At 40.8% G+C, this 27775-nt stretch overlaps 1 protein-coding gene across 1 annotated transcript in view; it reads left to right on the top strand.

Annotated features, from left to right (window-relative positions):
* Positions 1 to 27775, top strand: part of cdh13 (cadherin 13, H-cadherin (heart)) — a 383964-nt gene that overhangs the window by 298739 nt on the left and 57450 nt on the right. The window contains exons 9-11 of the mRNA XM_073472809.1: positions 3288 to 3428; positions 18705 to 18887; positions 18994 to 19247. Of these exons, the coding sequence (XP_073328910.1) occupies positions 3288 to 3428; positions 18705 to 18887; positions 18994 to 19247 (578 nt within the window). The remainder of the gene's footprint in view (positions 1 to 3287; positions 3429 to 18704; positions 18888 to 18993; positions 19248 to 27775) is intronic.

The following is a 27775-nucleotide window of genomic DNA, read 5'->3' on the forward strand; positions in this document are numbered from 1 at the left end:
TAGTGAATAGTGTTTCACCGTGTCGAAGCTCTCGCTGATGAGATAATTTAAACGAGCCTCAAGGTGTCTGGCCATTGATCGTTTGATCTCCCCCTGCCTGCCTCAGATTAGATTGATTAGAGCACTGATGAGAACAGGTAAAAGTAGAACACACACTGACAACTGCTGCTCAGAGCAGAGGATTTGTGTACAGCATGAGGGGATATTGGGTCACAGCTTTATGTCAGTAATAAATATCATAAGCAATAATCAGGTTGTCCACAGTTGTAAAAATCAGGGACATGACGAAGCAGAGTAAATGATGCAAACAGACTGGTGGGTTTGGGGAACTAAACAGCAACATAAATGCGATTGAAGGATTCAAATTAATTACTAGCTTTTATCATTGCCAACTGTGAGATGGCACAAATGGAGGCATAAAATGAATGGAGACATAAAATGAAAAATAACCATGAAATCACAAATAATACATCACTGGTACTATTTTACTACTGGTGTTACTGCTTGAATCTAACCATGCAAGGCTGTGAAACTGACCTGAAATGGAAATCAACCTTTCAGTGGCTAACAAAGCACTTTTATAAGAAGACTGAACAGTCGTCTAATGTAACTACAGCGTAAAACAGCCTCAGCTGGAGAGGTGCATTAGTGGCCATCAGCAGGCCCATAAATGTCCTCCTATAGGCATTTTAATTGGTGTGTTAAAAGGGGGCCTAATGAAAACCCTGGCTGTGTTCGAAATCATCCACTCATTCACTCACTCCCTATCCCCTACATCGTGTATAGGATATAGTGCACTACATCATGTACACGATGTAGGGTACAACGTGAGGAGAATTCGGACACTACACGGGTAATTTTCTGAACGTGGTTACGTCAGCAGATGCGCCAGATACTCATATGACGTGAGTGGGCGCGCCGAGCACCATTTATACAAACCTGACGGTATAAAGATATTTTTTTATATATATATTTCATGGCAGTTGTGTTTCTTTGGTCAATAAACTGTTGAAATATCAATTGTGTGTGAGTTTGTTTTTTTCAGCTACTGTTTTGTGTCCTCGTCATGAGCTGTAAATGCTCGGGGTTGTGCACGAGCTGTAAGATACCTAGCGCGTTCGAATTAACGTTAGTGGTCAGTAGCTATTTAGCTCGTAAGCTATCGGCTACTGTCTTACAAAAAAGTTGTGTTATTTCTATGAAAGAATGGTACCAGTTTTTGTTTGGATGCTGCTCGCCCAACTCCTGGTTCTCAGGCACCGACGGAGGCAAAGGGAACGGCGTCTTAGGCGTTTACGGCGCTATTTGTTGATTCGCCGACACGACAGCATTGCATTGTGGGATACGGGACCACAATGTAGTGTACATCGCTTGTTCACTCAATTTTGCAGTGCATTGTGGGTATTTTGTCGTCCACTACATAGTGGATGAAATCAGCCACGGAGAATTCGAACAACACTACAAAATGGCAAACACACTATATAGTGCACTACATCCGTGATAGGGGGCGATTTCGAACACAGCTCCTGTCTGGAAAAGGAAAAGTGAAGGAATTCCTAAATGCGTTCCATAAAATAAAATTTCTGGATGATTTGTTATTTGGTCTGTTTTTTTTTATTTGAAGCAGCAAATGGCAGCATGATTTTTTTATGTTATTATTGTGTGTGTGTATGTGTGTGTGTGTGTGTGTGTGTGCACGTGTGCATGTGTGTGTATTTCACTGTGTTCATGCGCATCTCCTGCTCCTCTTTGTTTTGTACCAGGGGTCGATGAGAGGAGTTTACACGCTCTCAGAGGTGAATCTACGATGCAGGAGAGAGCCGCAGTAGCATTCCTCACTGAGACAGATGGATGAAGTTTATTAAGCATGTGACAGTTAACACCCCCAGTTGGGAGCAAACACTGCAGCAGATAAATAAATGTTGGCTTAACCAGCCCCCACCTCCTGTTATTTATACGCCACAGTCAACATTTCTATTACGCATGAATTATGGCAACAAATGATTATTGCTGCTGTGATCATTATGAATGCCATCCTCTCGCTGTATATGGAGCTATGTTTCTCCAATTGTTGTATGGATTACAGATGCTGGCAGGCCAGTAAATGAATTACATATCTAATTTGGGGGTTTGCGCTTTGGGAATGCTTTTGTAAACAAGGACAGATACCTCTCCCTAGTCCGTGTAGGAATGTAGAATCATAAGACTTCACTACTGTTGTAAACGCAAATGACATGGGTTCAGATTTGTTTTTACGAGTTCTTAACACATTTTTGTATCTCCAACATCAAAAACTAGTACAAGAAGACTCTAAAAGCATGGCAAAGGCCATAAAATCTCTAAGCCCCGGAGTGATCGCTCTGATATCACAGATTATGTTGAGGAAAATAGTTTGTCTTTTTAGGCAGGGCCTTGAATCCTTGATCTTGAATGCCCCAAAAGTATTGTGAAAGATGTGTGTAAAAACCAGCTCTGAGCGCTGAGGGATTTTGAAAATGGATAAGTATAAACCAAAACTAGTATGCTTATTCTTTGATCCCGTACTGCATAGCTTTAGGGACCCTTTCTTCCCCATCTTTTACCACCCTATCTCTTCATACATGAATGAATTTCAAAATGTAGAATTCCGACCTTTCCCTAGAGAGGTGGCCAGTGTTTACCAGAGCTTTTAACACTGGTATGTGAGCGTGGGGCTGCATATTTACACTGTGATGATTTCTTTCAGCCGTTATCCAGTCATTTTGATGGTAGACTCAATCCTCTGGTGGACTGTTAGAAGAGCTTTCAAGCTTTGCTAAAGGGTCTTACATTAATGTAAAACGAGGCGATATGTGTTAGCTTTTGCTTTAGGTGGATTAATTTAATCACTCACATGGTAATCATTCATCTAATAATGATCTTTCCATGATTCACCTCCCAAATAGATCCTCAAATATTTAAAGATTTTGCTAATCACTAAGGGTATTTCAGTCTGTCTGTCTCTGACTTCAAGTCTGTGTTAGTGAATGTGTGTATGTATGAGTCCCTCCTGATGCAGAAGATTCCGTATGACCTTGACTTTTTCTTCCATGCGATTGTACTTGCACTGCCTTTGAGTTCATAACTGTTTTTTCTGTCCACATGTTTTCTCCTTGGGAAGTCCTTCCTCTATTATTCTCCTTGTTTCTCACTAGACATTACAACCTTAGCCTTTATTTACTTATTATTTTATCTTCCCTGTATGTAATTATTTATATTTTATGTACACATCTGTATCTCTGTAACTCTGCGTCGCTTTTATTTTCCAGACACTGCCAACCACGACATATGAGTTAGAGATTGTGGCCAAGGACATGGCAGGAAGTGAGGTGGGCCTAACAGGAACAGCCACAGCTACCATCACCATCACAGACAAGAACGACCATGCCCCTGAGTTCACACATCCGCTGGTGAGAAACACTGTTTTTTTTTAATAACTGTGTAAATTATACACTGCAAAAGAAAAGGAACCCCACTGATGGAGGAGGCAAAGAAGACGGAGATGAAGAGTGATAGAAACTGAGCTAAAACAAGAGTGAACTGTCGGGCATTCACTCAATGAAGAGCACTGGTGTTGTGTTACCCCTAGATACACGTCCGCTGTAACGGAGCGGAGCTGATAGGTTTCACTCTAGTCTATGTGTTAACTTCCACTGGCTCCGCTGCGTTGCGTATCTGCCCCGTCCCAGCTCCGGCAGTCCAGAGCCTTCCGGAGCAGATACACAGGGCTTCTATTCTCTGAACACGACGCAGCAATTCAGCTGAATTCAGCACAGAGCAGACAGGAAGTCAGACACCGAAACAACAACATAACATCTGGTTCATTTTTATAATAAAACACTCTGTGTTGACGCCAGCACAAAAATCTCAAAAAAGAGACAAATCCAAGCTGTGTGTTGTGTTTATAACACATACTTAAAACTGCAGTCGCGTGTGATTATGTAATAATCGCGGGAACTCCTTGGTCTCGCAACTCCGGCTGTCCGGCAGTGCTGCGCCATGCCACACTCAAAACAGCCGGTGTGGGTTGCCGGACTACGGAGCAAAACCGTACTGGACCGAACGCACATGCATCCAGTAGAATCTTTGGGTCAAAGTCTGTTGCCCTGTTGATATGTATTTCCTCTTACCACAGTGACTTAAGAAGGTTCAAAACCAACATTTGTTCTTACTAGACCAGTGAGTAACAAAACCTGACGAGTTATTAAGACAACTCTCAGTTTTCAGATCAGGGTTTCTCGGTTGAAATTGGGATTCTTACGCCTTGATTCCACCGGGCACATCTCTGTAATGCCCCACCCCCCCACGCAGCTTCACAGCCCACTGGGACTGTTCAGAAGTGGGTCGTCATGCCCATCTGATATTGATAACTTGCTCAGAATGTGTTTATTTTGTAATATTTCCTGGATATCTGTGCTTCTACCATGGATGATTAGTTTACGCAGTTATATGGTTGTTTGTCTTTTTTAAGTGTGTTTATTGTTATTATTTCTGACTTTGTTGTGCTGTAGATCCCTATACGACACAGATTGATGTTATTTTAAAAATTTAGCGGTTGATCTGTTTCTTATGCTGTTCCTGTGTCTGACTTTCTGCCAGGCTCAGTCTGCTCTCTGCAGCTTCCGTCAAAAATAGACTCGGCACATGTTCTCCGCCAAGCAGCTTCTGAAACGTGCCATGGCACGCTTGGTGGAACAAAGGGCATTGTCTAGAACGTGGTATCTGGGTATTACAGTAGTTTTTTGCTTTGGAAAGCCATGTTGTTAACGCTGTCTCTGCGACAGTGGGGCAAACAGTCATACCAGAGGGAAACACTGCGGGAGAGGGAAAGTTAAAAAGCTGTCTGTTTCTGCTGGTTTCTGAGGTAAAGACGAGCATTTTTACATCAGAATATTTTTTTAAGATAACGTTTACATTTCTTTTCACTGAAGATCTGGTGGACCAAATCAAGCCTCATGGCAGGCCAATTATGGCCCACAAGCCTTACGTTGGGCAGCCCTGAATTATATGACTATTAATAACAGGGGCATGTAGTAAGCCCTGTGATGCCGTTTCAGTCAAAAATGCACTAGTAATGTTCAATCTGTTGTATAAATGACTCGGTAGAGAATATTACACTAAAGTCACTGTTATTACTATGCAGATTACCAGCACATTTCTTCGTCCTCGGTGGCACACTTACATTGCAGTCACTGCCCCCATCAGACAAGAGGTCAAACACAAGAAGATATGATTGCAGTTTTCATGGATTCTCAAATAAAAGCCAGCACTCAAATGATAGCCATGTGGCAGACTACATAATTGTTGGGCTGTTTAAACTCGGTTCACATGCTGAATTCAGAGTAATAACCTCCAGCAGTAAAACAACGCAGTCATGTAATACTCGTCAATCTGCAGCTGAGTTTCTATTTTTTAACCGAAATAATTCATTCACTAATTAATTTCCATTACTTCCAATTTGTAGTTCTTTTAATTAGTATTAAGATTAAGACCACTACAACAACAGTCATGTCAGACTCACGTGGCGAAACAAAAATAGTTTTCACTCGCTTAATTTTAATTGCTTCTACTTTGTGTTTTAATTTTCTTCCAATCAGTTTGAAGCCGTTGTCAATAACACTCAGCACGTCCTGCTATAACAGAAAAGAAAGGAATTATGTCATTTGAATCATCAAAATGCTTTTACTCTGAAACTCTTGAAAAAAAGTATTTCTATTGCATGTATGTATCAAGACGTCAGGTTAAACATGGGGGAGGTTTTAAGCTTGCATTTCAGGCAAACAATGCAAAGAGCAAATTGCAACAGGAGGAGGGTCAGAAAACAGAAAGGTCTTTTTAAAAAATGATTAATTATACCAATAAAAACAGGGTAAATTTGCTCTGAAGACCTGTCTCTAAAATGAATCTTTTTTAATGAGGCCTGGTTCCATTTTCAGTTAAGGTTTTTGTAAAATGATTAGAACTCAACCTTTGCTCTACCAGCTGAGTAATAATAATATTATTAATGTAATAATCAGACTTGTAATCATGGCTAAAGCAGGAACTGTTTGACAGATGGAGTTGCCACTCAGATCCCTGGAAAACATCACTGCACAGTCACACAAGAAACGAGTCAACTGCACCACCACCTGCATCAGCAGCCCCCACACATTCCCCCGTCTACATGTTTTATGTGCATTTTCACCCACTCAAAGACGTATTCAACTCAGTGTGACCTTTAGCTTTCTCATATAAAAAATATTTCTGTCTTCATCTGCTAAAGGTAAAGCTCATAAAGCGTGTTTGTGCGTGCGTGCGTGCGTGCGTGCGTGCGTGCGTGAATGTTCAAAGGATGTATGTGACATGTAATAACACATCAGTGGTACTTGGTGATATGGGTGCAACAGAAAGATAAGGGGATCTGTAAGCAGGAGTGGGAGTAGACATGTTGCGGTTCAGTGATGGTTTGTTTAGTCAGCAACTCCTTAAGGCATTAAGAAAAGCTAGACTAAACAAGTACCTGCCAGTCATGCTATGAAATAAAGTGAACATGTTCGAAAAAAGAAAACAGCCTACAATAACTCACACCCTTTGCCATTTCGTGAAGAATTTGTCAAAAGCTACTACTATGGCTGTTTTCTTCTCCTCTACATCCCTCCTTTTCACATCTGCAGGTGAGAAGACAAAAAATGTAATCAGGTCCTGGAAAAAAGACCCTCCCTGCGCCTTAAGGTGTAGTTGTACCAATGAGGTGTGTTGTTCTTAATGGAAATGGCCTCGGCTGTTGTCAGGTTTTGAGACACATAACACTTTGCCCCAACCAAACCTCCCCTACAGCCCTCCCATGATGCATTGGGGTGTCAGGGGAGCTTGTAAGGAGCGCAGCTCAGATGTGAAATGTTACAGCTCAGAGGGCTCGGCAGGGCCGTGCAGAGTGCACCATGTCCGTGTCCCAGTTAATGTTCTCATTTCTCACTGGGAAGAGATCCGTTTAACGGCGTGGAGAAATGGAGCTTTTAAAAAACAAGTGTTTGAAGGTGCTAAGCTCCCAGTATAAATCCTCTGCACTCCCCTCTCCCTGACCGGTTCCAACCTGCCCATGAATCATCCACGACCTCTCAGCTGACCGCCATCATATTGTGAGTGTGTTGTTGCTTGAAAGCTGCCACTGACACAAACCCAGTGCAGACGTGCAGACATGCACTGGGTTTGTGTCAGTGGCAGCTTTCAAGCTTTCATTGTATAAATTATTCAACTAAGTAGTTTTTTAAGTTTTTTGATAGAACTTTAAAAAATCCCTTCCTTTAGAGAAATCTTGAGTTGTCTTTTTTTGAGGACACAACCTCCTGCCGACCAGAAGTGAGTCTTCCGACTTGTGAGCAGAACTCAAGCAGAGAAAGATAGAGAGAGGGATTAAAAGATGAGTGGAAAGAGTCCAACATAGAAGGAGAGTTAAAGAAAAAGGCAAGCAATGAATGTTCAGGAGATGTGTTTCTTCCTGTTATTATTCATTAAATCCAGTGTAGCTGGGTTTTATGAGTTGACATTTTGTTTGAATTCAGCAAACATAATCCCCACGTAGGGTGCCTCTGCTTTTCCTCAGACCAAGGCTACCTACCACAGCTCTATGCACAGAGACCGCTATTCATAGCATGTGAAGTCTTTGCTTCAGAACACCACTCTACTCCTGCGTAGATCCTCAGATCAACTAGCAGGGATTCTGCTCTGGTTTCCTTCTAAATTCATTTGAAGTTTTTGAAGTTGTACTTCACATAAAAGAATTACAAAACAAGTCAGCATCAGTTTTGCACTTTGAAAAGGAATAATAATCTGCTCCTGAGTTTGTTTTACAGTAGATATGCTGTCAGTTATGTAGCTCCTGCTGCAATACTTTCACTTTTTCCTTGTGTTTATTTTCAAAAGATTTGGAGGTTCTTGTATTAGAGCCATGGCAGCATGTTGACATCCATGCAGGACAACAGCTTTGAAGATCGTCTTCATTCACAACCTTGCAACCTTAAAGCTGAAGCTTGAATTCCTTTTTTATTTTTCAAAAGAGGATAAAAGCATTTCCTGACTGCCTCTGGCTAGGCATTTTCAATGGCAGAACTTCACTGACATTTAAGAAAGCTAAAGCACGTGTCCTAGCAAGACGGCCCGTTATCCTCCTACAGACGTTGATAGGCCTAAAGGTGTAAAGCACACAACATGTAATGTTAGCGATCGAAGGCATTGATCCATTTATATTATTAAACATTTGCTACACGGTGGAGGATGCCTAGCATAGAAGTGGAATTAAGTTAGCACTGATTCCAACATAGCTTTTCGAAGGAGTCTGGCTGTTGTTGGCTGCCTTTCAGAACAATTCACAAGCTCAAACCACACATGGGACTTACACGAACAACGTTTGCTGCCATACTGGTATTTATTTTTAATGGAGAGTAGCTAAAGCTTGCCCCCAAAAAATCCCTAAATATTACTAGATTATGTTACACAAAGTAAAGCTAAACCAACTGTGGAGGCTGTTGTAAAGACTGTTTAAATGAAGTGTATAAGTAGAAAGGATTCACTGGAATAAACTCATGCATTTTGAGAAAAAAATGAAGGTAAGTGAAATCATTTAGAGCAAAACTAAAGGAGGAGTTCCCCTGAGACAAACAACAGGGATAAGTCTATTGGAACTCTGGTCAGTGCAGAGCTACAGCCACATGAGAGCTCATTCACAGACACATATTGCCAATTCTCTTCAATTAAAGTTCAAGTCTGTCCAGATTTTGTTGCAAGGTGCCTTTTGTTATCAACTCAAGCGACTCTTTTGCGTGTCTGCCCACACAGATTTTGGACCAATCAAATTACAGTGCCATCATTGTCAGTTGGAAACAGAAATGTTTGCCAACTGGAAAACACTAATGTAGGAGCCCTATCATACTGGAAAGATAGCTCAAACTTAAAACAGAAATAGACAAATTTTCCACTCTGTGCCCTCATCGTGTTTTTCTGTGGTATTGCTGTTGCAAAGACAGCGTTAGCAAAATGGCTATTGCATGGCCATCCAAAGCCAAAAACAAGTGTAAGAATCCCAATTTGACCTAGAAACCCAGATCCCAGTGCTGTGAAAAAGCGAAGTAAACCACCCAGCTGTATTACTAAGTTGGCAGGTTTTGCTACTTAACGATCTAGCAGCAAGAATACCCATTTTGAACTTTCTCAAGTAGCGCTGGCAAGGGGGAATACATCAACAGAGGAAGAGACTTTGACGAAACACCGGCGGTCTCCATTGAGTGAATGCCGGTCCATTCAGTCTTGTTTTACTTCGGTTTCTATCACTCTCCCTCTTTGCCTTCTTTGCCTCCTCCATCAGCAGGGTTCTTTTTCTTTTTGCAGTGTAGAGTTGCCACTGTAATTCCAGTTGTTTCACCACAACCTGGTAATAGCGACCGGGGAAAACAATGTCTCACCCTGTTTCGGTGTTTGTGCTGTAATTCGACCTTTGTTTTTCCGTGAAAAATCGAGCCTGCTGGCAGCCTGAATAATATAATGAAAGCAAGATTTAAAGGGAACCAACATATACTTCCTACACAATAATTACTGATGCAATACTAAAATCTGAACAAATAGACAATGCTTGAAAACTTTTATAATAGATGTAAGTATAAGCTGAACAGCAAGCAAGGCTGCCGTTTCTTTTCCCCTTTGTAAGTTTTTTTTTAAGGATGATAAGCTGAGGTATCCTTCCTTACAGTACTAGGAAATTTATTACATTTTGCTTCTGTAGGGGATTGGGCTCTGACCTGATTAATTTTAGAGAGAGGGTCGTATCCTGTTTTTATGAGGAGGGGGAAGAAGAAAAAAATGATATGGAGTCCCTCTGTGGGTCTGTCATCTGAAAGGCCAGATATGCATGTTCCTGTAGCAAAATGAATATTTCTACTGATAAAATGTATCTGCCAATCACAACTGGGTTTTTATTATTTCTATTTGTTGTCTTCGGCTTTGGTGCATTGTCTCTGAGTTGTATGTCTTGAATTGTATTTTACACCGTCTTCCTCACACTGTACTAGAGAACTTTTTGTGAATATTGATAAAGTTTTGTACTAGCTGATGTTGGTATCAGAGCAGAGCTTATATAACCTGATCTTCTTCCCCACCAAGCAACTTTTGCCCTCTGCATCTTTTTCCCTCACTGTTATTTTATTCCTCCATGTCCACCAATGTCCTGACCTCCCTTCATTTTCTTCCTCTGTGCTTGCACTCCTTGTCTCGCCTCCTCTCCTCTCTGGCTCTGCTAATTCAACGCCATGTCTGACTGGGCTTATTTCCTGCTGCTCCTCATAACAAGACCATGATGGACCTTATCACTCCTGTCACTCAAACTCCCTGACAGCCAGACTCTGTCTTTTTTTTTCCTCCATGAAATGTGCACTCTTTCTCTGTGCCTGTCCATCTCTCTGTCTGCTTCCCCTCCCCCTCTGTACTTTATGCTGGCCAGGAGAATATGCTCACCTGCAATCCATCTGTCCTGCTGATAAAGATGTTAGCAGTGATGGGTGTAGCACCAGGGACAGGGCAGCAGGGCCCTGTCAGTGCTGGTCTCTCTTGGGGGATGGCTAACGGGTGTCACGGATTAGTCCGGGCTTTGCATGATTGCTTCGCTAGCTATGAGATACACACGGCGCATACCCTTGGTGATTCGGTGGTGTATTCGGCCAGGAATCTCTGTCACAAGGAGGAAGGGATGGGAACGGATTTGTGTGCATTGTATGTTAGGGTAGACGCATGTTATGAAGGACGATCCAGTTAGAGTGAGACGTGCATAGATAGAGTATGTCCTTGAAACTTTGGCAGTTTGAGATTTAATTCTCTTGGTCAGATTTTTCCACCTCTGGTATAAGAGTGAAATTTGAGTTATTTTATCATTTGTGTTTAATAAATGTGTATATATGAAGTCATTTGTATTTCTTCATGTGAAGTGAGCATGCTTCATAAGAAAGGTGGTCCATGAAGGGTACTGACAGGTAATTTTATTCATATGTGCCAAAGAGTTTGATGCGTCTTGACACCCCCAGTCTCTCTGATGAAGAATGATGAAGCACCAGAAATACGTGTGAAAGACCACTTGACATAACAACAGGGATATTGGCCCTCTATTGGGAGTTTTCTAAGAAGTATTCAACTGTTAGAAATCACAATAGTCGGCTTCCTGTCTCCACACAGTGCTCACAATAGACTTATTTGAAAAGGCTGCTGAAAGCTTTTTACAGTTTTCTGTTTTTTTTTTTTTTACTGGCCACTCTTGATTTTGGTGCAACATATATGGCGATATTTGATTTAATATTCATCTCATTTTGGTATTATTATTAATCATGATATCACCTTTGTCACTCCCCCTTGTTGGACAAATTGGCATGTTTTGTTGGTGGGATAGGTAAAGGATCATGTCCTTACACCATACACAGGTCCGCAACTACCATTTAGGACACAAAGGTCATGTCCTCGTTATTATTTCTTAGCTTTTTTACATTTTTAATATAGTATATTTCCTAAAATGTTACATTCAAGTAATGAATTGCTCAAACAACTCAATGGTGTTTGATAAACAAAGGTTGGCCTCATCTCGCTGTCTCTGCAGAATTTTGGAGGGGGAGCTAGCATTGCATTGGCCTTGCACATGTCTGCCCCCTGGCCAACGTATAGGCAAAGGACTTGGACATTTCAAACTAAAGAGAAAGGACGAAAAGAAAAAAACACATCAGATTGATGTTCTTCTTCCCTTTTCTAGCGTGTCATATCACATTCACATTGCCTGTTTATGACCTGACTGTCATATCTGGGGGTGGAGGGGATGGTGGTGGAGTGCAGGCAGGAAGGCTGCCAAGCCAGTGACAGCAGTTTGAGACTGCGTTTCAATATTTGTAAGTGTGAAACCACTGGATATTGACAATGTCGGACCATAGTGTTTCAACATTTGTGAATATTACACTACTATATATTTTTAATGGGACCTCAAGACAGTTTACAGCTGTGTTTTTGGAGACAAAAATACCAGTAAGGCAGTTACTTGCCTAAACCTAACCAGATCATAAGCCCAGTATTGTCACAACATAAAATAAAAAAAACTAAACCAAAAGAAATGTAGAGTTGCAGTATATCAATGGTTTGCAGAAACGTACCTTGCCAACACTTATTCTGGCGACTTGGTTGTAAGGTGTTGAAATGAACAATGGAAAATGGTGAGTACATGGATACAATGAAGCAGGAAGGACATGCCATATTGTTGATTTTGGGAAAGTTATAAAAGTCCTGAAGGCAGAACTCTCCAGTCTGACCATTAGAGAGGTACTATCCAATGCTATCAAATGTAATGCACAAGCTGTAACACTTGAATGGCTGCTGGTTTTTGAAGCATATGGTTATTTGATACACTGTTTGCCTGTATTCCTTGAGAATGTTTTTCTTTTCTTTTTTTCTTAACTCAGCTGCATTGACAAATATTACGGCTGTCATGTTCTGCAAAGGTAGAAAAGCTGCTTTTCCGAATGTCAGATTCATCGAAAATCTATCTTTGGAAACAGCCTGAGCAGAGGCTGTTCAAATTTAATAAAGACACAGGTAAGCTTATTAACTCTCCAGGCACACTTACTGTATGCTGGATTAAAGCTAGGGGGAAGGGTAAAAGCGAACGGGGGGTTAGACAGAGAAGTAAGTTGCCAATCCCATACACAGACACTGTGTATAGGATTGTGTGGGAAGATGAGTGATCATATGTACTAGGTTTAATTTCAGCTTCATGCTCCTACAATGAAATGGTGCCTTTTTACAGATTTGAGGTCTGTCTACACCTCGTTCTGCTGAGAATTAAGCTGCTTTTGAGAGCAGATAAAGGAAAGACAAGTGGCTGCTTGTAAGGATTTCTTTTCTAAATTTGACTTTTACCTCTGTGACGTCTACGTCAGTATTTTGTTTTTACAAAGGGACCTAGAAAAACTGATTTAAAGCGTGACTCTTTCATGTAAAGTTTTAAGACTTAAACCTTTTATGCGATGCTAAGTTGGAGGTGCTGTATCATTTTTTAGATGTCATGCCTTTTGAGATAATGTGTCAGGATTTATCCCTTCACAGTTGACAGTTTATTCTCTGCTTTCTAAGAACTGCTTTAGAGGATCAAAAACCTAGCGAGTAAGAGGACATGGACTTAGAAGAAGTCAGAAAAGATGCTCTAGAAAAAATATGCTGGAAATGTAACCCCACCCAAGAAGACAGACCTCCAGTGCATCTGTTGCGGCGGCTTCGTTTTGTGACACGGCAATGGATAAAATGTTTCTCGGAGGCAAAACAGTCTTGTCTCAGGGGGTTTAATGTGACGAGCCACTGTTATGTCTGTTCCCTTTCAGAGAAAATCTTTGGGGCAGCGGGGACGTGTCACAAAGTCCTTTCCATTAAGAAAAATGAACAGCTGCTCAACTGTCTGTCTCGCTGCCTGTCAGCACAACCTAAACTGCCATCTGTATTCATAACACATTCTGACAGACATCCAGGAATAAAATAAGTTGATTTCAACTCTGTCCATCCCTCTCTGTTTGTGTGTGTATGATGACTGTGTACTATCTGTTAGAATATGGTGAGCATATGGGTGTACTCGACTGTAATTACGTGCATGCGTCTGTTTATTTGTATGTGTCTGTAAGAGGGAGAACAAGATGGAAAAGTCATATTGACAAATGTTACCGTTTAGCATCCAGTATCGCATTCAAAATAACCACTTGTTTACTTTCTCTTAAATATGACTCTTTTTTTGTCGCCTTACTCTTCTTTTACTCAGTCTTTTTCCATGGAAATAAAGTCCACAGCTCTGCACACAACAGTCAGACTAGGAAAGGAAGGTCTTGGTCACTGGTTTGAAACAAGCAAACAATGCCAGCTGGCAATGAGAGACAAATTAAAAGCCTGTATAAGAAATAGGAGGCAATTTCCATAGTAGTGTTAATGAGGCAGAGAGCATTTAGTGTTACTCGGTAAAGCCGACAATTGTGTATTCTCTTCCCAGGCTTTACATTTCTTTCTCGGGCCCTTTGCCAGGATTTTAGGCTTCCTTTGCACCACCATCTGTTGGAGTAAAGGTACGCTGAGTGTTTTTGATAGTATTGAGATGGAGATTTTCTAGAATAGTGTTCCAGAAATCAACCAGCTGTTTTGCTTCGGTTTCCAGATGTTTGCTACCCTAAGTTCTGAGACCCTTTTAAAGAGAGCTGAAGTTTAAAGAAAACCACTTTTAGTTTGAGAATTGTCTCGCTGTGTCCCAGAGTGAGGGATTAAGGTTGACCACATGTGTCAAATATATGGTTATGGAGGCAAGTTGTGCTTTCAACATGTCTGAGATATCATGTCTAAATTGTAATTTTTATAGTTTTTCTTCTTTTGCTAATTTTAAATTTATTATTACTTTATGCCGCAGCAGGAATGTGAAGGAAGTTTAACTTCCAAAGATGGTTCATGCAGAGTTCGTAGTGTTTGGTCACAGAGAGGCCAAAAACTACATTTTCATGTTCATAAATATTGTAGCCGAGGGTTGTGCCTATACTTATGAACATAATAAATAGTAATGCGAGACTCTGTAGTCTTAGCCAAGACCGCAAACTTTTATTCCGCTCACATCTGAACTATTGATTGACACCTCATTTGGCCAGTTAGGAGCTTCCATGCCTGCCCTGTGGCCTGCAACAACAATAGAGTGATTTCATAAAACAGCCACTCCTTGTTCCATCCCCTCTTTCCTGAGCCACTTACACGCCAGCCTCCGGGTGATTGATCCCACATGTAATCAATGAGATTTCAAATCCATGAATATATAGTAAATTGGTTTTTAAAGCCCTATAGGCACACAGTTTTAAAGCCTCTATATGCACAAAGTTGATGTAAATAAGGAAACAAAGAACTGTAATATTTTAATGCTTCTGTTACTCCCAAGCAGGACTGTTTTGAGGTCACAAAATGGTGTTTGTATGTGGTTATTACATTTGGACCATGTATGACTATATTATGGGGACCCATTGTGTTTTCCAGTTAATGGGCCAGTTACAGGTCATTGGCAGGATCATTTTTGCATTATAAAAATTCAGGCGAGAAAAATAAAAAAATATTCAGTCCGTTAAAACTCCATTAGATCAATGACAGAAGCTCTGTAAGTGCTCAGACTTTAACCTTAAATCATGCCTGTACTCTTTGAATTTGTCTTTGGGCTAGACTGGGATAGGCTTTTCAGGATCATTTTACATAAATTTTCAGGAATGGCAAATAAAAGATCAGATTTGTGGCAATCCATCCAATAGTTACCGAGCTCTTTTCCAGCTTCCATTAGCTGTAAAGCATATTGTCATCTCAGACTTTGTGAACGGTAACCTACGGTCACTGGGTTTAATTAGCTAGAAGGTCGTACTGGACCCTCTACTGGGTGTAATGGAGTATGTGACTAATGTGCACAATGACAGGTATATAGGTAGTGACAGGAAATAACATATAACATGATGTAATTAATGTGCCTATATTATGTTTTACATTGTACTATTATAGGTACAATAGTTTAAATCCCTGGTAAATACATGGCAATTACTTCATTCGACTCCAACTCTTCAAGTTATATCTAGTTTTTGAATGCATGGTGCATGATCAACCTTTTTCCTACTGATCCAGGCAGTCACTGGTTTTCATTCAGTTCTGTGTTGAATGAAAATCAATTACTTGTGACACATGCTGCAGTTATGTTTTTAAAAAAGAGCACTTTGTTGTTTTGCACTCCAATCTTTAACATGCTGTTTTGCACTGTAATAACAAACCAAAAAAACCCCAACATCTCAATCATAGGTATAAATAGCAAAAAAATGTTAGCTTTTTTTACGGTATAATTACAACTGTCAACTGAAACCTGACATTGTCCATTTGTTTATCTTTTCTCCTCAAGTTGTTTTGACTGAAATGACAATCACCCAATTATCTTATGACAGCTCGACATTACCTTGAAGATTTATGGGACGGATTATTGAAAAAGTCTGGCACATAGAAGAAGGGAAAGAAAATCAATGCCACACTGTAGTTTTTTTTTTCTCCTTAGAATCTTAAATATCTCAAGGATGAGGCTCTGTGATTTATGGCCAACAATATCTCTCTATCTGTCTGTCTATCGTTCTGTGTGTGTGTGTGTCTGTCTGTCTGTCTGTGTGTGTGTGTGTGTGTGTGTGTGTGCGCGCACACTATCCTGGTCATGTGGTCATCTTTTTCTAAGAGTGAGGCCAGTAAGTAAGTAAGCTGAGGGTTTCAGATAGAAAACAGCCAACACACAAACACACGTGCACACACACACAAGGATAAAAGCAAACTTGAAGGCAGTTTGCTTTTATCTTTTTTTTGCTCTTTCGCCTACCTTCCCCCCTCTCTCTTAATGTGTTTAAGTCATTTCAGGCCAGAAGCTCCGTCTCATAGTTAGTCATTTCCTTCTAGTCTTTCAGGTGACTGGTTGCTTTGTGCTCCAGGTGGAATTGGGGCCTTATCAGCAGCAGGGCAGGAGCCCAGTGGCCACATCACACAGAATACAGCATTTTCTCCAACCGCATGACTGCCCCACATGATTAAACCCAATCAAACCAGCTGTTGTCTGTGTCTATACTGTATTTTGTGTGTGTGTGTGTGTGTGTGTGTGTGTGTGTGTCTGTGTGTCTGTGTGTATGTGTGTGTGTGAGAGACAGATAGATAGAGCTTGCAAATGTTGCATTTGAGCCTTATCTGTACTTTGAAGTCCAGAAGAGAGTGATGGGCATCGGAATGCCAGTAATGTTTGTTTCTGGTCACAGTGTTTCTTTGAGTATGTGCAAAAGGGGCACGTAGGCAGTGAAACGGCTGAAGATGAGGCAATAGTTGTCAACATTTTAATTTCCAGTTCATCCCCCTTATTTGAACAATGAGTTTTGGACTTTTCATGTTTCCAACTGCCTCTTAATTTCCCCACGATGCTTTTGTACTCAACTGCCGCAGGCTTGCAGGACAAAAGGACCAACAATGCTTATGTGGGTACAAACACAAGCTCCTTTTTTCAAGAACATTGTGTATCTATCCTGTGTGCCCTAAATGACTGTGAATGGTTCAAAGTGGGCTTTTCTTTAAATAAGCTTTGGATGAATAAAAAAAAGGAGAAAAGAGAAGAAATCAATGTTTGTCTTTCTTCAGATGAACGTAAGGAGCCAGGCAGTGTAAGGCGGTAAGAGGGTAATCTGTGAAACAACAATACCGTGGGCTGACAGGAGACACAGTAATCTAGGCTGGACCAGCGCTATCCTTAAACAGAGTGTTCTGTGTCTAAAAGATTACACTATAAGCTCTGACACCATAATGGTCCTGATACACACACACTGACAGAATTGCTTCTGCCTGCCCGGAGCTTCTGCAGTGGTACCCCTGTTCACAATGTAGTCTTTAGTGGGAGCCATTCAGGCATGCGTCGATAGGAATCTGATTGAGGCCTGCTGCCAACAATGAGCACAGAGGTGGGGAGTGATTGACACTGAGAAATAAATTAGATGCACTGTGAGGAATCGCAGATGGAGGTGTAGTGTTTCCTCTGTTTGTCCGTGCATTCATATGTTTAATAGTTCTTATGTGAATCAATGTTGAGGCGAATGCTTTTTTTAGTGGATTTGACTGCAGAACATCTGACTTACTGTCACATTTTAAGATTTTAAATGCTCTTTCTTTTATTCTTTTGCTGTTAGCTTCTTAGCTTCTGTAGCTTCTTCTGGATGATAATTTGGTTTATACATTAAAAATGACTGGGACCAAGTAGAAATGTATTATGAGGAGGAAGACTGAACTGTGTCCTTCTTATAAACAAACTGAAGTTATATTCACATGTAGTCTGTTCATTAAATGCATTGCACTGTATGTATTCTTGAAGTCTAACAAATTAATGAGTAACCCCCCTTATGCAACATCTGCAAGGCCATCATACATTGTTTATGCCCATATTTGCTAGCTCGCAGTCTTCTTCCTTGCCTTTGTTAGCACATTTTTACACTTGCTTGCGTGTTACTGCCACCAGCAGAATAGCAAGAATGGCAAGAATTTGTGTCACACCGCCCGCAACCTGCACAGTGCAAACAATAAGGGGACTGACATTTCTCCATCGCACCACTACTGGTCTAATACTCCCCAGGGCACCTTATAGTATACAGTATGTGCAATCAGACTGAAGGAGAAGCAAGTTTGGTTTTAGTGCAGTATGTGTTTATTCACCCGAAACAACTAATGCGCTGTACAGATATTAGTTTTCTTGGCAATGTACGCACCAGCTGTGCAGAAATTCACTTTTTATCCGTCACACTGTGCCTTTCCACCTGTCTCTGTACATTTGTGCAGATTTGAAATAAGCCCAAATCCTTCACTCAAGTTTGAAATATTAACATCTTGGTCAGACAGCTCTGCCTGAACTCATGTCTTATCCACTCGTGTCTTTCTACTGACTTAAAGTGCAATTGTGCTGCCTTTAAATTCATCTCACATTCAGTCTGAAGACACCTTTACACTTACTTAAATCAGCTCCTAACAGAAAGTTTTCATCTGCTGTCTCCTCTCTGTCCGAGTCCTTGTTCTTTAATAGTCTCTACCTGCAGGTATTCTCAGTTCTTCTTCCTTACTAATGGTGACTTGTCTGTCTGTCTCCTCAGTTTGAGGCGTATGTATATGAGGGCTCGACAGGTGTGGTGGTCAACCTGACCGTGATCGACAGAGATGACCCAACCACAGGAGCGGGGAGAGCTCTATATTCTATAATTAACGGAGATCCCGCACAGAGCTTTGAGATCCAAACCAACCCAGACAATAACGAAGGAATGCTCTCTGTCGTCAAGGTAAAGTATTTGCCCAGCCTCACGCATCATATGCCTCATATACTGCATTAGTGTCCATGGGTATGATAACCCTCCCCTTACCTTTCCAATTATTTTCCCAATTCAGCCTCTGGACTACGAGGCCACGGCATTCCACACACTACTCATCAAGGTAGAGAACGAGGATCCTCTGGTTTCTGACGTTGGCTACGGCCCTAGCTCCACAGCCACCGTCCACGTCACGGTCCTGGACATCAACGAGGGCCCCGTCTTCTTTCCCGACCCCCTGACAGTCACCAGGATGGAAAACATTCCTGTTGGAAGCTTTGTGGCCTCACTCAATGCTACAGATCCAGATATATTACAGATACAGAGCGTCAGGTAAGGAACTCTTGGTAAAAGTATGTGTAAAAGGATTAGGTTTAGGGGCCGGGTTTGGTGCCAGGGATAGGGTAAGGGTCAGGGCTATGGTGATGAGTCAGGGTTAGAGTTAGGGATCGGGGCCAGGGTCAGGGCTATGGTTAAGGGATCAGGGTTAGGGTAATGGGGGCAAGGTAAGGGGCTAGTGTTAGGGTCGGGATTATCGTGGTTAGCCATAGATTGTAATTATTCTCACTTTGGAGTCAAAGTGAGAATAATTGAAATCGAGACACGAAAAACATTCTTGTCTTATAAAAAAAACAAGGAGATAGAAAGAATGGGAGAAAGCTTGTTTGTGTGATTGAATGTCTTCTGCTGTAGCTCGCGGCTCAGTGTCATCAGTAATGAGCTTTCTGTTACTCAGTTCACTCGGTGTCACTCTGTTCAGTTAAGCAACATGTTCAAGTATCATTTGTAAATGGTACTCTCTGAGCAGCACTTGGAGTTTTCTGTCATATAAGGGCACTCTGTCACCTCTCTCATGTGTTCCTGAGCCCTCATCACTCCATCTTTTTATCCCTCTCATCCGCCATCCCCTGCCTCCAGTGTTCTCTTTGCCTGTTAGGCCGGTTTGTCTGTCTGTGTTGTGTAAACACTCAGAAGATATTGCCCGGACAATCTGCAATTTACTGGCACAGGTCAAACCATTCACCCCCGTCAACTGAAAAGTCACGGAGAGGGGCAGCTCATTAATTTTAACTCTGTTACAGAAAAAGCCCTCGCTCAAATATTACCATCATCATAACAGGAAGGCTATTAGTTTCACTATGTGCTACAATAAAAATTATTCCTCTCCCTGCCAGAGGGAGCCCCATAGTGTGCTGCACTTCCTTTTACAAGATGGAAAACTCATCATTGCGTTTATTGGCTTTCAGACCTAATTTATACTCAATTTAGATTGCTCTTTTTCTGCTCCCTTCCAGTTATATATCATGTAAAAACAGTGTTAAGTAAACACATGGGGATAATAATGACTCAGGGAAATAAAACTCACCAGATCGTGACTTAACTGCTTGAAATTATTGATGCTGCTTTATGTGCTGTAAAACGTAGCCACCGTGTCATTATCAAATGCTACATAACCATAACGTGCAGTTGTTCCACTCAATGATGTGGAGGAGTCAGGACCCGTGCCCATAAAGCTTTCATCAGTGGTGGTCTAAGATCACCAGTGAGGTCACACTGCCATATAAATTTCATAATGTCTGAGAGCACAAACTGGTGTCTGAATACAAATTTTTGCTCAGTATTACCAGCATGCTACCAAGATACTTGAAGAATAGGTTGTGTTCTGGGTTTTCTGTTCTGTACTGTAGTAATTTCATTTGGTTGGCCAAGGTATATTCGTATTATGGTTGTTGGTGTATTTGCCTTCACTGATTTAGTTGTGTTAAACTTGGTCAATGCTTGCAAAAGATAAGATTAAGATAGTTGATTACTGAATCAAATTCCAAACTCACCAAATTCAAATGCATTAGGTTTCCCAACTGGTGGCAGGCCTGACCGACCAACCCAAAGCATCAGTATATGACGGGCTGGGAATGAGACTCGACAATCAACTGTCTTGCAAACTGGACCCCTAAAATGAAACCTTGTACATCAAAAGCAACATCAAATGCAAGGAAAATGTGGAAACACAAAAAATAAAAGCATCAATCAAAGCCAACCAATGGTCACCATTGAAGCACATTTCTTCTCAGTGTCTAAAGCATGTACACATTAACAAGACTTGCAGTCTGAAGCCATGCTAGTGTCTCTGAAGTATTTAGGTATTGCATCGTTTTGAGCTAAATGCTAATATTTTCAGGCTAACGCGCGCACAATGACAATACTAACCTATCGATGCTGACCAGATATGATGTTTATCTTGTGCTGTGGTCCAGAAAACCTTATAGGTCCAAATTTCCTCATTGAAACTTCTGACTTCCAACCTCAAAGTGTTCCAGGTGCAGGACGGCAAAAGTGAAAAACCTCCTTGACCGACCGTAAAAAAAAAAAAAAGATCTGTCTTTGGCAAGTGTACACAGAATTGAACCCTCAGCAGTGTAGCCTCCTTGCATCACAAACGAAATAGAGAAGAGGATATGAAACAAGAGGTAACAGATGACATTATATATTCAATTTCACAGCACACTCATACTTGCAAACGTATATAAACATTAAATTCATTAGCCTTATACAAATACTGTATTCTACAGTCACACCCTATCTCCTTTCTATGGGTGCTACCATTGTTGTGTGTCATCAGACAACTGCTCTTTCATAAAGTTGGGGTAGATGGATGAGCCTCGAGTTTACAAGAAGGAATTCCAACTTTGAGTGGCATTCCATTGAATACAGCAGCCAAAGGACAGTTCAATATAACAATACACAATAATAATAGTAAAAAATAAATAATATAATAAAAAGGTAAGAAGAAGAGCTAGAGCAGAAGCATTGATGTATTTATCAGATTTAATGGCAATCCATCCAGTAGTTGATGGTAGTAAATAGTGAATTCATATCATTTTAAACCACAGATGTCAACCTCCTGTGGTGGCTGGAGAGAAAGCTACTTGAGCTTGACTTGAGCTACTAGTTATTACAATTCATCCTCTGTGCACCATGGGAATCTGGACCAAATTTCATGGCAACCCATCCAATTGTTGTAGTTACATTAAACAAAAATGGTGGACATGCTGACCAGTATAGCTTTCCTTAGAGCTACTAGAGCGCAAGCTTGAATAAACATTTTAAACATATAGGGATCTGAGATCAGCCCTGTAGCTTCACTCCGTGGCAGCAGGGATATAAAAGATTAAAGTCAAACTGCCTCTTTTTGTTTAAAGTCTGAATCACATTATCCAGGACTGACAGGATCCACAGGTTTTGACCAATTCAAAGACAAGGTAGAAAAGAGTTTGATGTTCTATTTTCATTCTACCAGCAGTCTTTGCCTCTTATATTGTTGTCCTTCAGCAGCTTGGTCATCAAAAATCCATTTAGTCCGTCTAGAAAACCTTCCCACTGACGCAGGTTTTCAGGTATGTTGTTACGGAAAAGAAGCATAACAATATTATTTTCTTTATGACTCACAGGGGTTTAAAGGAGTTGAAGAGTTTGTGGTCTGGTTGTGTTCTCTCTCTCTCTCTCTCTCTCTCTCTCTCTCTCTCATACACACACACAGACACACACACAATTTGCATTTGGATTTTTAAGCAAATCACTCAGAAGTCTTCTCTAAAGATTTCGGCGATGTTTAATCTATCTATAGCCATGGAGGGCTCTGTGTTTTTGACATCTTTTTTGCATCTTTGACTGATCTTCCAGGTCGTATACCTGCATCTCTCTGACTTCACCCTTCCTGCTCCGCTTCTCTCATCTCACGCATCGTGCGTTTCTGTATTTATTTCATGGTGCCTGTGTTTGTTGTCATTTCATCCTCTCACATTTTGCCAGTAACAGTGACTTTGAAGTGCCATAACTGTGACCTGCAGACAGGTTGAGGACATTGTGAAAGATAGACAGTTGGAGAAGAGGAAATGGGGAGCGAGCGTGCACGGAATGAAACGCCAAAAAAAGAGAAGATGTGTTTACCTTCCTCTCTCCTTGCCTGTCTGCCGCTGCATAACTATGCAAGTGTGTGTGTGTGTGTGTGTGTGTGTGTGTGTGTGTGTGTGTGTGTGTGTGTGTGTGTGTGTGTGTGTGTGTGTGTGTGTGTTGTGTGTTGTGTGTGTGCGTCTGCCCCATGGGATGCGTAGGTCAAATGCATTTGACATGGAACACAATCGATGTGACTCGCTAGTCAAGGTCAGTTACACACACATGCATTATTGTATGTGTATATTTGTGAGGACCATTAACTTATAGACCAGTATGTTTACAATGGGAGGAATATTGCACATAAACATATTGACTTTACATTTTACATAACAGTCTGGTCAGTGCACTTCTTCGACAAGAAGCAGCATGTGGAGAAACAAGAGGAAACTCATTTTATAAAACATTTGCATTACATTGAGCAGCTAAGCCCTATTTTCACAGGACTATTGTTACATGGGCTCCTCTGTGATTTATAATAATTGCGGCGGTCATCCGTGTTCTAAAACCTGTGAAAGTCTGCCATGTGTGACATTTCTGGACAGCAGCTAGACCCACAAGCAGACCCCATTCAGGCAGGATTAACATTCCAGTGGGAGACAGCTAATAAAATATTTTCTATGCCGCGTCGACTACATTTATCACTGCAGGTGGTATTTTACCCAACGCCAAATTACAGGAGGTGGTTCATTATATTCCACAGAAAAATCATGCGAAGCTAATCACAGGCTAAGCGTGGGAGAAATTAATAATGTTGTTTTCACATTTGAATGAAGTTCTGGCCCATTTAAATCCAAGCACTCACCTTCAACTATGATTTTGTTCTGCAGCTGCTGCAACCCAGAAGCTAACGATCGAATGTCTTCCATGATACCCATAATTAATAAGTTGCCCCAAAGCTTTTTGATAGGAAAGATATGTATGTATGTGTGAGTTCAGTACGAGTTAAGACATATATATATTTTTACATTGAGCAGCAATATTAAAGGTGCTTTGTGGAACTTCTGTGTTGTGCTGGAAGCCTGCCATTAGTTTATGTCAGTGGACTCCATTACCAGGCTAATCTTAGCTACTGTTGCTTTCTGTTAGCAGAGCTGAAAGAGGCAATCCAACCCGAGTCCTTCACAAAGAAATCCACAGCCCAGCAGCATTAAACAATTTATACAAATTGTCCTCAGGCTTGTATAGGCAACCGAGAGAGAGGGGATGGTCTCATTTTTCACGTCACATTACAATCTGCTCACTTGCAGCCAATAAATAAGTGATCAATACATGTAAATTGCTAGAAATTGTCACATTGAGTCCCTTTAAAGAGAGGGATTTGATGAAAAAAAAGAAATCCCAAGTTTTTCTCTTTAGTTTTTGTATGGGTTAAACAAACAAGTTACAATGAGTTAAATAATAAGCTTCAGAGGTGCTCTTAGGTGAATTTTGTTGCCTTTGGACAGGCGAGCTGTTTCCCCTTGTTTTCCAGTCCTTATGCTAAACTAAGGTAGTTGGCTTCTGGCTGTAGCTTCAAATTGAACAGACAGATATCATTCTAAATGCCAGCAAGAAATCAAAAATGGCTACTACTACTAAATTTGCGTTTTTCCAAAATCTGACTTTATTTGTTGGAGAAAAAAAGGAGGTTGAAAGTGGCAGAGAACATTTTGTTAAATGAGCAACATAGAGTCGGTCATTTCTATTTTACAGACAGAGATGAACAAGTATTTGACCTTATGTAAAGCAGCTTAGTTAACTTATTTTTTTTAAATGAGGGATCCTACTCAAAGGAACAGTACAGTCAAAAATGAAAATTCAATCATTATCTACTCACTCTCATGCTGATGGCAAGTTTCATTGTCAACAAAACATTTCTGGAGCTTTGCCGAAAAAGAGTGCAGTAGCCTTCTTCAAACTGAAGTAGATAGGGACTTGTTTTAAGCAGCTTGTCCGGCGTAATCAAAGATCAAAGAAGCCCCGACATTCCAAACTGATTTGAAAAGACGTTATTTACATCCCCAACACACGGTCGAGGTTGTGCGCCCTCTTCAGATGGGCTGCACACTAATGCTTTTCAGCTTGAAGACATTAATGGAAATGTTAATAAGAGGTCTAATCACTCAAATTAGGACAATTATTGATTCCACTTGAAGTTGGAGACTGCAGAAATATGCTTCAAATGCTGCAGCAAGCATCAGAATAGACTTTGCTTTTAAGCTTCTCAGTAGCCCACAGTCAAGCAGAACCTGGGGCCATCTCATTATCCAGGTTATTAGACAGCTTCCCTTTACCTTGTTTTTTAATGCTGTTAAGAAACAGATTATTTGCCTGTGAGGGTGTAACATTTCAGCAAACAGATTTAAATGAAATCCGTTACACTTTGACCACAAACACTTTGAGATGGCCCAGGTTCTGATGAGCCCCAAATGGTCGCTGATGATCTCATTTCCTGTCTTCTCTCGTTTCATAATGTTGAAGATGTGAGGCTTAAGATGCCCTGGAGGAAATGTAATTAAATCCTAATGATAAAAGAAAGGTTTCACTCAACATTTACTCTTCACATGACTCACAAGATGCAACTATTAATAGATTTTTTTTTTTTTTTTTTAAATGCCACATTAATTCATTAAACAGTGCCTGAGGCAGAATGAGTACATTTTTAAATTATCTTATTTGGCACAATGCTGAAAGAAATTATGAAAAACAACAAAAAAATGTGGTCATGCATCACTATAAGCAGCGCTCTCACTCAAACTGACCTCAGATAGTCCATACTTTGATCCTCCCTCATAAACGGCACCTCGACACATTACATAATTACAGCAAATATGAGTCATTTTAATCCCGCGCAGTATTTAGGCCAAACTATTAGGCTCCAGGAGGATTTGTCTCATGTTTCTGCTGAGGAAGTTTTCCAGCCCTCTCGACCGGTTTGGGGCTTTACTTGAGCAGAATGGTTTTACGAGAGTGCTGAAGAAGAATCAGACAGAGAGAATCACAGCGCGGATGGAAGACGGAGAGACTTGGACTTACTTTTGACAAAAGTTTATCTCTGGTAAACCTCCGACTACAGAGGTGTTCTGCTTGATGCGTGGGCGGGCGCCTGACATTGAGGAAATATCTATCACTTCAGGGAAGATTTATACCCTGAAATTTTGAAAAAGTTTCTCCAGAAAGTTTAAGATATTTTAAGTTTAAGATATTTTCTTAAATCCCATCTGAAACTTAACTCTTCATGCTGCTTCAGTGCCAATCTGGTAGGCTGTGAAGAGGGGAGCAAATAATCCTAAGTGTCATTCAGAAAGTTAAGCTAATTTAATTAGGTCTCTTTTCCAGTGACAGGACTCCCATCATTTGTCGAATGACTGTTTACACTGAAGTAATGGATGCTTGATGGGAAAAGGAGGCTGTGTTTTCATCAGAAAGTAAAGGAACTTAAAGGTGCATTATGTAGTTTGGGGAAGAAATTTTAATCAGAAGAGGAAGATCTTTGACTGATTTTCTATGCCTAAACAAACTAAATAAACAAACTCTTCGTTTTCATGGTTGAATATACTGAATAAACACACTGACCTTAAATGACAACACAGTTTCATACTGTTTTACTTTGTTTATATGTGGCGGACCCTGCCACCTTTCTAGCTTCAGACAGTGTTCTGGGGACCTTATTTTCCTCTGAGAACAGCTTGTTTATTAAGTTCTGAGTTTGTATTGCTACCTCATTAATATTGTAGATATTAAAATTTTGAGTTTTTCTTATGGAGGATAACATCTGTGCAGTCTTGTTACTAACGTTGGAGACACACGAAATTGTGCTGTTCTTTGTATTTGTTTTCTTGATATTCCTTTTGGTCTAGTGCGTGTGTGTGTGGTTAGTGGTTTTTTTTTTTTTGCCTTCTCAAGCGATCAGAGTAAATATTTGCAGCATTTTTCAGCTTAAACCAGACAACAGGTCGAAATAAACTAGCAGTTGCAAAGATTTTTTACAAGTGGTAGACAGATGAAACAGAATGCTTTGAACAGTTGGACCGAAAGTCTGAAGAAGAAAAAGCAGTTGCAATGAAAATAAAAACATTTCCATTCTGTTTCAGAAAATATATGTTATACCGAACTATACGTTCAAGATTAGCCAACACTCAGGTGCTCAGACTTAGCCACCTCTATAACTTCTCCTACGAAATACATTTAAGTTATTTTCCTCCCCTTCCTTTTGAATATAGAGAGAATCTCAAACTGTTGGGTCATCCATTATTCAGCAGCTACCTGTCTACTTTCACTTCTCACTCTGGTCATATTCAAGTTAAAAAGGATGCGACTTGAAAGAAGAAGGATGGGGAGCTGGAATGGCAGCCCTGAAATTGGCAGGTAGCTTTGAGGAGCCGAAGTAAGGGAAGAGAGAGAGAGTGAGAGAGATCGATGGACAGACACACTGCTAGGATGACAGGGTGCATGTGAAGGAGAGAGGTGTCGGACGCTACAAAGGCTGACCTATAAGGGGGTCAGACAGCGGGATCACCTTCAGATCTGCCTGAAATTGTCCCTGTCTGCACAGGATAACCAACAGAAGAAAGAGAGAGATAAAGAGGGTGCAGGACATGAGAGAAAGATGACAGCAAGACATACCAGGACAGTACTGAGGAGGATGTAGAGCTGGGATAGAGCCAACACTTAAAGTAGATTTTCATTAATGAAGATGTGATCGGCTGCCCTGCAAATGTGTCCAGCCCGGATATGTGGGGCCAAATATTCAGCAGTGTGCAAAGTGCACAAAGTTCAAGGTAATGTGGATGAAACAGGCAAGTAAAGCGGAAATCAATTATTCTCTGGCTGAAGTTTTGCTAACTAATTCCAAACTTAGCTAAAAGTTCAAAATGGTCAGGCACACACACAGCAGCAGAGCCCATTTGTTTGGCCAGAAGTTTGCT

This window comes from Pagrus major, chromosome 8, assembly GCF_040436345.1.
Source record: "Pagrus major chromosome 8, Pma_NU_1.0".
Taxonomy (NCBI): domain Eukaryota; kingdom Metazoa; phylum Chordata; class Actinopteri; order Spariformes; family Sparidae; genus Pagrus; species Pagrus major.